The sequence below is a fragment of the Hemitrygon akajei genome, chromosome 9 (genome assembly GCF_048418815.1).
Source record: "Hemitrygon akajei chromosome 9, sHemAka1.3, whole genome shotgun sequence".
Classification (NCBI taxonomy): Eukaryota; Metazoa; Chordata; class Chondrichthyes; order Myliobatiformes; family Dasyatidae; genus Hemitrygon; species Hemitrygon akajei.
In genome coordinates, this window is record NC_133132.1 from 119,930,210 (window position 1) to 119,945,009 (window position 14,800).

Consider the following 14,800-nt stretch of genomic DNA (forward strand, 5'->3'; position numbering starts at 1 on the left):
TCCACTATAGACATCCAGTCCCTATCAGAAAGGGACCATCCCCCATCAGGAAAGACTTGAAGTTCTCTGCTTCTTTAACCAGTGAGCTCATCAATTTCATCAGTTTTTCCTCCAACCCCTCCCTCAAATTTACTTAGTCCACCTCTCCACTTGCTCCATCTGTCTCCACCTCTGGAAAAAGACATCTACTGACATCTTTTACAAACCTACTGACTTTCATCATTGTCTTCACTGTATCTCTTCACCCTCTGTCGCTTGTAAAAATGCTATTCCCTCTTTCAATTCTTCTACTTTCATGCCTTTGCCACATCTGTTCCTAGGATTTGGCTTTCCATCTAGAAAATCTGAGATGTCCTCTTTTTTTTCTCTTCCACCACCATCAATGCTGCCTTCACCCATATCTCGTTCTTTTCCCACACATCTGCCCTCATCCTACATTTCCGCCATCATAACAGACATAGGGCTCCCCTTGCCCTTACCTATCATGAGCCTTCTGCCATCTCCAAAGGGATCTTACCACTAAACACATCTTTTCTTTCCCCTCCCACCACTACACCCCACCCCCCCCCCACCCCCCCCCCCCCCCCCCGGGGACCCCAGTACTGTAGGGTTTACTCTGTACTCATCTACCCTTATCTAAGAAAGGCATTGGGACAGTCCAGGGGAGATTCATGAGAATGATCCCGAGAATGAAAAGGTTAACATACAAAGGGCGCTTGATTCCTCTGGGCCTGTACTCACAAGTTTAGAAGAAAGCGGGGGGATATCTCATTGAAACCTATTGAATATTGAAAGGCCTAGCTGGAGTGGATATGGAGAGGACGTTTCCAATAGTGGGGGAGTCTAGGACTAGAGGGCACGGCCTCAGAATAGAAGAACGTCCCTTTAGAGGTGGAAAAGAGGTGAAGAGAAATTTCTTTTGCCAGAGGGTGGTGAATCTCTGGAATTCATTGCCACAGGTAGCTGTGGAGGCCAAGTCATTGAGTATATTTAAAGAAGAGGGTGATAGGTTCTTGATTAGTAAGAATGGCAGAGTAGACCCAATCCACCTTATCTACTTGTTCCTACCCACTGATCTCCCTCTTGGCATTTATCCCTGCAAGCGTGATAAATGCCACAATTGGCCCTATACCTCCTTCCTCACCACATTCAGGGCCCCAAGCTGTCCTTCCAGGTGAGGTGACACTTCACTTATGACTCTGTTGTGGTCACCTATTGTATCCAGTGCTCCTGGTGCAGCCTTCTTTACATCAGCAAGGCCTCACACAGATTGGGGGTATGCTTTGTCAAGCAAGTTCACTCTATCTGCCACAAAAGGCAAGATCTCTGGTGGCTATCCATTTCAATTCAACTTGCCATTCCATTTTTGACATGTTGCTCCATGGCCTCCTCTACAGTACTGATGGGGTGAAACTCAGGTTGGAGAGGCAGTATTTCATATTTGTCTGGGTTGCTTCCAACCTGATATGAATATTAATTTTTCTAACTTTCAGTAATTCTCCCCCCCTCCCTTTTGCCATTTTCCATTCTGGCTTCCCTCTTACCCCTTCTCTTCTCACCTGCCTATCATCTTCCTCTGGTTCCCTTCCTCCCTTTTCTTCTATTGTCCACTGCCCTCTTCTACTACATTCCTCCTTCTTCAGCCCTTTACCTCTTCTAATTATCTCCTCCTAGTTTCTTAATTCATATGCCCTTCCCTCTCTCCTAGTCTCACCCATCACCTGCCAGCTTGTACTGCTTCTCCTCCTTGCCCCCCTCCCCAACTTGTTCTGGGTTTTGCCCCATTCTTTCTTGTCCTGATGAAGAGTCTCGGCCAAAAACATTGACTGCTTATTCCCCTCCTTAGATGCTAACCGACTTACTGAATTCTTCCAGCATTTTGTGTGTATTGTTCAAGATTTTAACTAAAGGGTTTTAACATAAGCCTTTGATGAGAATTTAAATTGGTGCAAATTATACCACAGTGAACATTAAACCACTTAATCCAGTCGTATTGTTAGAAAGACAGCTAGATGACTCCCTACCTTTGCAAATTGGCAAGACTGGAGTGTTCTGGTCCGGTCATCAGCCCATCTACAGTTCGAGACCTAAGTGTGTGTGGCAAGTTCTGAGTCATTACTGAAGATCAAAGCCCAAATGTCGATCAGTAATTTGGAAGTTGAGGCCCAATGGCTGGAGCCTCGAGTCTGCAAATCCATTGGGGGGGGGGGGGGGGGCGGTCAAAGGCCCAATCAATGTCTGCAAGTAGAAGTCCACTGGAGGCTGGAGTCTGAAGACTGCCTGTCTTGAGACTGGGTATGTGGGTTGATGGGACGGAGAGAGGAATGGGGCTTGTTTTGTAGCTTATTGTGCCCTGAGTATTGTGGGCCTGCTTTGTTGGTGCCAGAATGTATGATGACACTTACATGCTTAGTCCGGCATCTTGGGCTTGTTGGTTGCTAACACAAATGACATATGTCTTTGTATGTTTCAATATATATGTGATAAATAAACCTGATTCTGACATTTGGAATACTTGATTTTTACTGAAATTTTAAGTGTTTATGCAGTCTAAGTTATATAATCATTAATATGAACCCTTAAATTGCTAGTTATGAAAGAAACATTAGAACTAAAATGTTTTGCGTAAAATTATTCAGCCTAAACTACTCAGAATTGTTTTGTGAGCTTGCTTTGTCTGTGATACTTCATTTGTTTTTCATTGTTTCAGATGAAGTCTAAGCCAAGAAGAGTAAAAGCAACTTACAACTGTAGTGCAGATAATCCTGATGAGCTCACTTTCTCAGAGGGTGAGATTATTGTTGTTGATGGTGAGGAAGATCCAGAGTGGTGGGTAAGTGGTGTAGATAATTGTTAATGTTTCAAGATTGTGTTAAAGGATTAAAATTACTTTCTATCTGTTGCAGACAACAAATCTGATCTAACTTTATATTAAGTACACTTCCATCCAGAATCATATTTTGAGGTAGTTATTTACAGTATAACAATGTTCAGTGAAGCAACGATAACTTCTCCTTCAACTCTCCTCCCATTTTTTGCAAACCCTAGGGTGAGTCAGGGACACTCGCACAAGCCCTAGTTATGCTTGCCTTTTCATCTGCTGTGTAGAACACTTCATGTTCCAAGCCTACACCAGTAACACTCCCCACCTTTTCTCTGCTAAGCTGATGACTGCACTACTTCCTGCTGAGCTCATCAATTTTATCCATGCCTCCAACTTCCACCTTGCCCTTAAACTCACTTGCTCCATCGCCAACACCTCTCTCCCCTTTCTAATTCCCACAACTACCTTGACTACACTTCTTCCCAACCTGTCCCTTGTAAGAATACTATTCCATTCTCTTAGTTTCTCCACCTTTGCTGGATCTGTTCTCAGGATGAGGCTTTCCTTTCCAGGACACCTATCACCTCATGAACCTCCGCATCTAACACATTCTCCATAACTTCCACCATCTCCATTGGGATCCCACCACCAGGCAGATCATTCCCATAACCTAACAACAACTCCCCTTTTAGTTTCCCACAGGAGTCACTCAATCTGCTCATTCCCCCCTTCCCCCCCACCACCATCACCACCACTGATATCTCTCCTGGCATTTAACTCTGCAACACTCCTAAGTGCTACACCTGTCTGTATGACACCTCTCTCACCACCATTTAGAGTCCTAAACAGTCCTTTCAGGTGAAGCGGTGCTTTACCTGGAAGTCTGTCGGTAACATTTAATGCATCTGGAGCTCCCAGTGAGGCCTCCTCTACATAAATGAGACTCAACACAGATTGGGGGATCTACTTTGTTGAGTACCTCCTCTCTATCTGCTGCAATAGCCAGGATATCCTGGTGGCCACCCATTTCAATTTCACTGCCTATTCCCACACTGATATCTGTCCATGGCTGCCTCTACTGCCATGGTGAGGACATTCGCAGGTTGGAGGAGTGACATCTCATATTCTATTTTCGTAGTTTCCAAGCTCATAGTTTCAATATTTATTTCTCTAGCTTCCAGTAGCTATTCCCCTATGTTTTCCTTCCCCCCCCACCGCCCACCGACTGCATTTCCCTCATTCCTCTGGTCTCCTCAACCATTCTTTTACCCCTCCCTCACCTGCCTGTCAACTTCCTCTGGTTCCCACTTCCTTCCTTTTATTCCATGGTCTACTGAGTTCTCCTATCAGATTCCTCCTTCAGCTCTCTTCCACCTACCTTCCATTGTTCCCTTTTATCCTCCACTCAGCTGAACTCTCTTATTACTTGTCAGCTTGTACTCCACCCCGTCTACGTGTTTTCATTCTGGCCATTATACTCTTCCTTTCCTGTGCTGAGAAAGGGTTTCATTTCCCTCCATAGATGCTTCTTAACCTGCTGAGTTACTTCAGCATTTTGTGTGCATTGCTAATGAAGCAATAAGCTATCAGTTAACTAATTTGAAACTGAAGAATAAAAAGAGCGACTGACATTATAGACCATAAGACATTGGAGCAGAATTAGGCCATTTGGCCTATTGAGTCTGCTCCATGATGTGATCGTGGCTGATCCATTTCCCTCTCAACACCATTCTCATGCTTTCTCACCATAACCTTTTACACCCCAATTTATCAAGAATTTGTTAACCTCCACTTTAAATAAACTCAGTTACCTGGCCTCCACAGCTGTCTGCAGCAGTGAATTCCACAGATTCACCACCCTCTAGCTAAAGAAGTTCCTCATCTCCCTTCTAAATGGTCGTTTTAAATTCTGAAGTTGTGCTCTCTGGTCGTAGACTCCCCCACAATGGGAAATATCCTCTGCACATCCACTCTATCTAGATCTTTCAACATTCAATAGATTTTAGTGAGGTTCTCTCTCATTTTTTAAAATTTCAGCGAGTACAGGTCCAGAGCCATCAAACACACTTCACATGTTAAACCTTGCAGTCCTGGAATAATTTTCACAAGTCTCCTTTGAACCCTCTCCAATGCCCTTTCTCAGATAAGGGGCCCTAAACTGCTCACAATACTCCAAGTGAGACCTCGCCAATGCCTTACAAAGCCTCAGCATTAGATCTTTCTTTTTATATTTTAGTCCTCTCTAAATGAATGCTAACATTGCATTTGCCTTCCTCACCACTAACTCAACTTGCAAGTTAAACTTTTAAGGAATCCTGCACAGGACTCCGAAGTACCTTTGCGCCTCAATTCCACCATCCAAATCATTGACATACAATGTAAAAGGAGACTGTTGCTACAGAACACTACTAGTCACTGGCAGCCAATCAGAAAAGGTTCCTTTTATTCCCACTCTTTGCCTACTGTGAATTAGCCGATACTCTATCCATGCTAGCATCATTCCTGTAATACCATGGGCTCTTAACTTGCTAAACTGTCTCATGTGTGGCACCCTGTCAAAGGGCTTTTGAAAATCCAAGTACAGAACATTACCAATTCTCCTTTGTCTATCCTGCTTGTTATTTCCTCAAAGAATTCCAAGTGATTTGTCAGGAAAGATTTTCCTTAAGGAAACTATGCTGATTGTGGCCGATTCTATCATGTGCCTCCAAGTACCCTGAAACCTCATCCTTAACCATTGATGGCAATGTCTTTCCAACCACTGAGGTCAGACTAACTGGCTTATGATTTTCTTTCTTCTGCTTCTCTCCCTTCTTGAAGAGTGGTTGATATTTGCAATTTTACGGTCCTCCGGAACCATTCTCAAATCTAATGATTCTTGAAAGATCCATACTAATGCCTCCACAATATCTTCAGCCACCTTTCAGAACTCTTGGGTGTAGTTCATCTAGTCCAGGTGAATTATCTTCCTTTAGACCTTTCAGCTTCCTAAGCACCTTCTCCCTAGTAATAGTAACTTCATTCACTTATGCCCATTGACACTCTCGAACTCCAGTATCATTTTCCAGCAATCTGATACAAGTGTCCCCCACTTTACAAAGGTAGAGCGTTCCTATGAAATCTTTCTTAAGCCAAAATGGTGTAAAGCGAAGAACCATTAATTTATATGGGAAAAATTTTCGTAAAAGCGAAAATCTTCTTTGTAATGCGAAAACAGGTTACTAATGTAGGTCTTTTGTAAAAGCAAGGTGGCATAAAGTAAACATTCATTAAGCAGGGGACAACTGTATCTACACTCGCCTCTTTTACCTCGTACCCCCGCTTTATGAATGTTCGCTTTACACCACTTAGCTTTTACAAAACACCTATATTAGTAAGCTGTTTTCGCATTACAAAGAGGATTTTAGCTTTTACCTCTAAGGATTTGATTTCATTTTTTACCAACATAGCCACACCACCCCCATGCCTACCTGCTTGTCCTTTCGATACAAAAACTCCCAACTACTACAATCTACCTTTAGCCATGATTCAGTGATGCCAATCCCTAAATGCGCTACAAGATGATTTACCTTATTTCGTATCCTGCATGCATTCAAATATAACCCCTTCAATCCTGTATTCATCATCCTTTTTGATTTTGTCCCCATTACACTGCAACTCATTCCCGACTGCAATTTTGCCCTATCATCTGTCTGTTCTTCCTGACAGTCTTAGTACATATTGCCTCTGCTTGTATACCAACTGTCCAATCCACAGCCTTGTCACTTTTTCTCATCTCCCTGCCAAATCTGTTTAAACCCTTCCCAACAGTTCTAGCAAACCTGCCCACAAGGATATTGGTATTCCTTGGGTTCAGGTGCAGCCCGGCCCTTTTGTACAGGTCCCCAGAAGAGATCCTAATGATCCCAAAATCTGAAACCCTGCCCCCTGCATCAGTTCATCAGCCATGCATTCATCTACCAAATCATTCTATTCTTACTCTCATTGGCACCTTGTTCAGGCAGCAGACTAGAGATTATTACCCTGGAGCTGCTGCTTTTCAGCTTTCTATCTAGCTCCCTAAATTTGCTGTTCAGGACCTTCTCCCTTTACTTACTCATGTCATTGGTGCCAATATATACCAGGACTTATGGCTGCACACCTTCCCCTTTTAGACCCGATCTGAGATGTCTAACCCTGGCACCTGGGAGGCAACATATCATCCATGTATCTCTGTTGTGTCCTCAGAATCTCATGTCTACTCCTCTAACTACAGAATCCCTTTATAACTACTGTAGTCCTCTTCTCCCTCCCCCCCCCCCCCCCCCCCACACTTTCTGAGCCACAGCGCCAGACTTAGTGCCAGAGACCCAGTTGCTGTGGCTTCCCCGGTAGGTTGTCCTCCCCAACAATATGCAAAGTGGTATACTTAATATTGAGTAGAACAGCCTCAAGGGTACTCTGCACTGGTGGTCAATTTCCTTTCCCTTGTCTGACAGTCACTTAGGGACGTGCCTCCTGCAACTTAGGATGATGACCACCTCCCTGTAGCTCATATCATCTCCTGAGTTTCCCATATTGGCCGAAGGTCATCAAGCTGCAGCCCTAGTTTCTTAACACATTCTCTGAGGAGCTACACCTAGTGCAGATGTGGTTATCTGGGAGGGTGGATGACTCCCAGAATTCCCACATCTCACACAAAGAACACAACACAGCCCATGGACCCATCCTTACTACTCTAATTTTGTACTAACAGAGGAAAAATTAATAAACATAGAACAGAAATCTATAGCACATTACAGGCCCTTCAGCCCACAATGTTGTGTCTACCATGTAACCTACTCTAGAAGCTGCCTAGAATTTCCCTACTGTATAGCGCTCTATTTTTCTAAGCTCCATGTACCTATCTAAGAGGCTCTTAAAAGACCTTATTGCATCTGCCTGTACCACCTTCGCTGGCAGTGCATTCCACGCACCCTCCACTCTGTGAAAAACTTACCTTCCAAGCACCTTAAAACTAAGCCCCCTCATGTTAGCCATTTCAGCCCTGTGAAAAAGCCTCTGGCTATCCACACGATCAATGCCTCTCATCATCTTATACACCTATATCAGGTCATCTCTCAACCTATTCTAATAAGGCATGCTCTCCATTCCGGGCAACATCCTTGTAAATCTCCTCTGCACTCTCTCTCTACCTCCTTCCTGAGGTGACCAGAACTGAACATAGTACTTCAAGTGGGATCTGACCAAGATCTTATATAGTTGTAACATTTCCTCACGGCTGTTGAAATCAATGCCACGATCGATGAAGGCCAACACATCATATGCCTTCTTAACAACACTGTCAGCCTGCACAGCAGCTTTGAGTGTCCTATGGACATTGAGCCCAAGATCTCTCTGATCCTCCATGCTGCCAAGACTCTTACCATTAATATTATATTCTGTCCTCAAATATGACCTACCGAAATGAACCACTTCACACTTATCAGAAGAAACTTACCAGATACTTACGTCGCCCAAGCCTGATGAGCCAAAACCTCCCCACTCCAACTGGTCCTCCCACACAAAGGCTGTTCTGCTTGTCCCTACCTTATTTTTAATTGCCCTTGTTGATGAACTGCAATTAGATTGGGCCACTGGAAAATGCTGAAAGCCCACAAATGCCCCATTTTTTAACCTCACTCACAGACTGTGAGTAGCCTCCTGTCTCGTTCCTGATTTCACTGGGCCACTGTAAAAATGCTGGAAACCTGTTAATGCTCCTTTTAAAACCTCACTAACAGACCTTTGTGTAGCCTCCTCTCATTTCCAATTCGACTGAGCCACCAGTCTACAGTAAATGTATGATAGCCTGGTAAGCTCAGGATATTGGTAGTGATGAAGTGGCAGAAATTCCATGAAGTTGGTATTCCCATTAATATAAAAACAATTCTAATTCACCTTTTAGAATATTACACAGTATTATAATAAATTTATCTGTGATACAGGTAGGTTTAGAGAGAGAGAGAGAGATCACAAGCAGTTTATAGAGCTTGGGAACCAGGAATGCCTATGAGTTAACAGGGAGTGCAGGAACTGAGGTCTTGAATCAGATGCTGTTTTCTGAATGGTCTTGTAGTAGATTTTTTAAGTCTTACAACACCTTTTATGAACATAAGGCATTCTAAAGTGTTTTACAGCTGATAAACTATTAATTGAAGTTCGGTCACTAATTGTGGGAAATGCTTGAGCCGATTATTTCATGTTTCCTCTAGCAGTAATGGGAGAATGACTAGATTCTAATAATATTGGCTGGGGAACAAATATTGGTTAAGACTGCAGAGTTAAATCTTATACTTAAAGTAGAATTTTATTTGCCCACCTTACAGGGAAGACACAAAAATGTTAATACCTATTCTGTAGGACTGCACCTTATACTGGAGCAGTCTTTGAGTACCATCCTGGGGCGTGGGCTCAGATGTTTGTGTTAGGCTGTTGGGTGGAAATTGAATAACACAACTTCCTAGCTCAGAGACCACAGCTGATAACTTCAATTCATCCTCGCTAACTGAGTAAAAGGAACTGGTTAACAATAACAACTAACACGAGATTAACAAAAAGGGAAGATAGTGAGTGTTTGAGAATGGACATAGGAGATGGTGTCATGGACCCAGTGGGTTCCTTGAGAGTGCAAGATATGATTAAAGGAACCAGACCTAGAGTCTGGGACATAGGAGAATAATAGTGAACTAGAAAAGAAAATGAAGTAAGCAAAAAGAAGAAATTAATCATGTTAGCCACTGGAGATAAAGGATGAGGAAGCTAAAGATGTAAAGATAATGTTTCAGGATGGAAAAAGGATGGTGATTTTTGCAGTCTAGGATGGTATTAGAATAGCAAGCTCTTCTAGGAGAGTAGAGCCAATAGTATTTCAGAGTCACATGGTATAGAAACAGGTCCAGTGGCCCATCTGCTGCATGCCAATTGAGATGCTCCATCCAAGCTATTCCCATTTGCCAGTGTTTTCATCAATGGGGATAACTTGGTTAGAAAAACCTTTCCAATCCATGTACCTGTCCAACTGTCTTAAATTGTTATTGACCCTGTCTCAACCATTTCCTTTAGCAGCTGATTCCATATAGATACCACCATTTGTGTGTGTGGGGGGGGGGAGCCGGGGAGATGCCTCTCAAGTTCCCCTTAAACATACCCCTCTCACTTTAAACCTATGTCCTTGAGTCATTGGCAGCGGAACTCTGAGTTTAAAAAAAGATTAAGTGCCCCTCATGATTTTATACACCTCTTTATGATCACATCTGTTTCCTAAGTTGTTAAGAAATTGGGTACTAGCCTGCCCACCTCTCCCCATGACTTAGTCCCTCATATCCTGGCAGCATCTTTGTAGATCTTATCTGCACACTTTCGAGCTTAGTATCTCTGGCAGCGTGATCAAAGTTGAATGCAAGTGTGTCCTGTACAACCCCACCATAACCTCCCAACTTTTATACTCAGTACCCAGACTCACAAAGACTAGCATGCCAAAAGCACTCTCCACCACCATGTCTATCTGTGACTCCAATTTCAGTGAACTATGTATTTGCGCTCCAAGATCCCTCAATTCCATAATGCTCCCTGGATTTGACTTTCCAAAATGTAACCACTCACACTTACCCAAATTAAGCTCCACTTGTCATTCTTTGGCCTATTTACTCAGCTGAACAAGATCCCCCTGTATTTTTTGAAAATCTTAATTGTCCATTATACTACCTGTTACTACTTGCACATTATCATGTGCAAACTCACTAACCATGCCTTGTACGTTCTTATTCAAATTGTTGATATAGATAATAAAAAACACTGACTTGAGGCAAACTACCAGTCATGGGCTTCCAGTCCAAGAAACAACCTTCCACCATCACCCTCTGCTTTCTACTATCAAGCCAATGGTGTGTCAATTTAGTTAGTTCTCCCTAGATTCCATGTGATCTAACCTTCCAGAGCAGCCTAACATGTTGAACTTTATCAAAGGCTTTACTAAGTTCCATCTACCACCCTACTCTCATTAACTTTCTCAGTCACCAAATGAAAAGAAAAATTCAGTCAAGTTTGTAAGACAAGATCTTCATTGCATGAAGCCATGCTGATTATCCTAATCAACTCCTGTCTATCAGATGAACCGTATGTATACCTTATCCCTCAGAATCCTTTGTAACACTTACCCAACAGGCTGGTATATGTCTAGGGGAAAAAGAGATCCAGCCACACACCAACCCACCTCCCGTACACGCAGGTGCTGTGAGAATCGTGTTTATGCCTCGCGCCCGCCAACAGTATCAAACCCACAACAAATACCGGTATGAAATACACTTTAAAGAGTTTACTAAAATTAAAAGAGTATTAGGCAATACAATATACCGGTATATATATATATATACAAGAAAAAAACAAAAGGCGCCAACTTATCAAAGTTCAGTCAGTTTAGTGCACATCGGTGGAGCTCATCCAGCGAACCATTCGACTCCTCGGTGATTGTCCTCCCAAAACTCCCACTTCGGACTCCCCGGTGGTCGTCCGAGCGCACGTCCTCCTTCCTCGGCGTCTCCCTCCGGACTCTCCTCACACCCCAAGCCCGCGCAACCCCTCCCCCAAGTTCCCAGCCTCACAAAACACAATAACATTCCCCATTGATTAACAAATGAATACAATTACCATATCAGCCATTCTAAAGCGAAACAACGGCAAGAGAAACTTTTAACAGACAAAGCATTCCTACTCGTAACAAACCAAACAAGCCCTTTTTAGTAACATACACAGGATATTGTACACCTTTCCAGTAATTAATTTACCATAGTTCCCAGGTTTTTCTTTGCCACTCTTATTAACTAAAGGCACAATTTTTGGTACCCTCTAATCTACCATTATCTCACCTATTGCTAACGATGATGCAAATGTCTTCTCTAACTTCCCATTGTGTTCTTGGATATACCTGGTCGGGCCCTGGAAATTTGTCAACCTTTTATAAGGCAGCAGTACTCCCCTATTGTAATGTGTACTATCCCCAACTTCTGTCTGTTTACTTTTCATAGTTCTAAAGTCTTCATATATTTTGCCATGGTTAAAAATAGGTAAGTATTCATTAAGGACCTTGTCCATCTCTTGCAGCTCCACGTAATGGTATCCTCTTTTATCTTTGAAGGCCCTATTCTCACTCTAATTAATCTTTTTCTATTAATATACTTAAGCTCTAAATTTTCCTTAATCTACTCTGCCTAAGTTATCTCATGCTTTTATTGTCCTATGGATTTCCTTCTGAAGTTCACTTTGTATCCCTTAATACTCCAGGGATTCACTTGATCCCAGCTACCTTTTTCCTGGCCAGGACCCCAATATCCCTCATCATCTAGGGTTTCCCAATTCTGTCAGCCTTACCTTTCACTCTAACAGGAACACACAGACCTTGAGCTGTCATTGTCTCACTTTTAAAAGTTTCCCCACTTAGCTGTGGTCCCTTTGCCCCCAAACTAGCTATTCCAAACAACCCTTTCAACTTCTGATCTCATAACATCAAAAAAATTTGCCTTGCCCTAATTTATAACTGGAGCCTGTGGACTCTTGATCCACAATGGAAAGACTTGATCTTTCCCAATACGATTTAAAAACTAATAGTACTATGGTCACTGGTCTCAAAGTGCCCTATTGCCCAAGAGTAGGTTGATCTTTGTCCTCTCCCTAGTAGGGCGCTCTATACATTAAATGAGGAAACTTACCTGAACACACATAACAAATTCCACCCCAACTAAGTTAAAATACCCTACTATATAATACCTAAATACCCTATTATACTTAACTCTGTACAATATCCACTCAATGCAGAGGAATTTCTTTAGCCTGAGGATGGTGTATCTTTGCCACAGCAATAGATGTAATACAACTTTGAGATGTCTGTGGATGCCAAGTAATTGAATATACTTAAATTGGAGTTAATAGGTTCTTGTTTGGTAAGGACAACAAAAGTTACGGGGAGAAGACAGGAGAATGGGGTTGAGAAGGAAAATAAATCAGTTGTGATTGACTAGGCAGACAAGATAGGCCAAATGGCATAATTCTGATCTGGCTTATGGTTATGGTCAAATACTTGTTTGCCAAAATTGCATTCACTATTTGGAAGCCTGCAGTAGAATCATCCTTTTCTAATTTCTCAATTCCACCCATGAAGCCTAACCGGATAAGCCTTCAGTATTATTGTCTCTGACAACCGCTGACATGACCTATAATCAAAATGCTACTTGCCCTCCTCTCTTTCCTCCACCTCTAGCCTGCCTAAAGCATCTGTAACCTGGAACATTAAGCTGCTAGACCCCTCCCATGGCTATAATATTGTATTCCAAGTAGTTATCCAGATTTTAAGTTCATCCACTTTACCTGTCAGATCTCTTGCTCTGAAATAAATGCAATTCAATAGGTTCCCCTAACTCCCTGCCATTCTCCTGGCTGTTGTACCTATTCATTTTGCTATCACTGACTTATGCATCACTTTCCAGCCTCTCATTTGCCTCCCTGGTGCTTGGGATCCAGAGAATACTTTCTTCAAGGTACTGTTTTGTAACTTCTATAGTTCTCTATATTCACTCTGCAGGACCTCATCTCTTTCTCTACCCATGGCATTTGTGCCACCTTGCACAACTTCTGGCTGCTTATTCTCCTGCTTGAGAAAATTCTGTAACTGTGCTGTGACATCCTGGATCCTGGCACCTAAGAGACAACACACCGTTCAAGAATCAATTTTGAGGCCACTCTTGTCCGATTTATTGAATTCCATATCAATATAGTGTCACGTACCCTGTGACCGAGTTAAAGAACCAGCAGAAATGGAAAACACTTTGGAGTTTGGTATTGCTATAAACTAATAGTGTTTATTAGTAACTACGCAATACAGTACTATGGAATGCAAATATATGAAATAGGTTAGTAATAATATATAGATTATATATACAGAAGTGTGGAAATAGGAACCAAAACCAGGCTCTTTCAAATCTGGGGGTAAATGGCTGGACTCTTACAATGGTGAAGAGTTCAGTTCAGTTCAGGTCGAGGTAGTTGTTTGAGTAACGTTGGAGAGAGAGAGATGTGATGCCGTTGCCGTCGATCTTCCCGTTGTCTTCCGAAGTCCTGTTGTGGTCACCGACTATGACCATAATACATACGACCGTTCTTCAGTGGTGCAACTATCACCCAAGCAAGGGAGGACACACAAATAGTTCCCCACCGGTCGCACCTTTTCACACTGTGAGCCACTTATCGATTTCCCCGAATCGATCCTCCAAAAACCCCACCTTCATGTGGGTGCACAAAGCTCATTCAGTGTCCACACTGCATGTCTTGAGGTGCGTCTTTCTGTGTCCCAGCAGACCTGCTTTTTATCTCCACATGCTGGACACCAGCTGTCCATCAACTGGCTCCGCCCTGGTCTTTCTGCAGGAACCTTAACAAGCTGGCAATGTGTCCTTGGGGAAAAGATAAATAGGCTGGGAGAAGAAACCATAACATTAAATCTTTCAAGCAGTTTCTGTCTCTCTCTCTCATTTGCACTGGACGCCTCCCACTCTCTCTTAATAGCAGCACAGTCCATAGGGTCAACTCTGGACCCCATTTCAAACTCTGTTTGCCCATAACAATAGTTCTTTCTGCCTTCTCCTGAACAAGCATCCATCACCCACCCCTGAACAGTATTCTAAACAGTATGCTTTTTTCAAGGGGTATCTGGTCCAACCAAACCCTATTTTTACATCATGGTTGTTTAAATTTTTATCCCTTCAATAAGGAAGCAAGGATAAACCTCTACATTGTCTGTCTGGATGATCTCTTCAGCCCATGTTTTTTGTATTTTTTTTTATTGAGTTGAAGAAGCTAAAATGATAGATTGGAGGTTTTTTGGGGGGTGGGGTAAGAAATGACACTATTACAATTCTTTTGGCATTGGGGTTAAATTGTTTGCTATCTGTAATATGTACATTTTGT

At 42.6% G+C, this 14,800-nt stretch overlaps 2 protein-coding genes across 3 annotated transcripts in view; one reads left to right on the plus strand and one right to left on the minus strand.

Annotated features, from left to right (window-relative positions):
- Positions 1-14,800, plus strand: part of asap2a (ArfGAP with SH3 domain, ankyrin repeat and PH domain 2a) — a 229,521-nt gene that overhangs the window by 212,381 nt on the left and 2,340 nt on the right. Inside the window, exon 27 of the mRNA XM_073056879.1 lies at positions 2,711-2,833. Coding sequence (XP_072912980.1) covers positions 2,711-2,833 — 123 coding nt within the window. The remainder of the gene's footprint in view (positions 1-2,710; positions 2,834-14,800) is intronic.
- itgb1bp1 (integrin beta 1 binding protein 1) overlaps positions 13,669-14,800 on the minus strand; it is a 31,696-nt gene continuing 30,564 nt past the window's right edge. The window contains exon 7 of one of the 2 annotated variants that reach the window (XM_073056899.1): positions 13,669-14,286. In XM_073056899.1, coding sequence (XP_072913000.1) covers positions 14,266-14,286 — 21 coding nt within the window. In that variant the 3' untranslated portion in view covers positions 13,669-14,265. Of the gene's footprint in view, positions 14,308-14,800 lie in introns of both variants that reach the window. The other variant, XM_073056898.1, reaches the window with a different exon arrangement.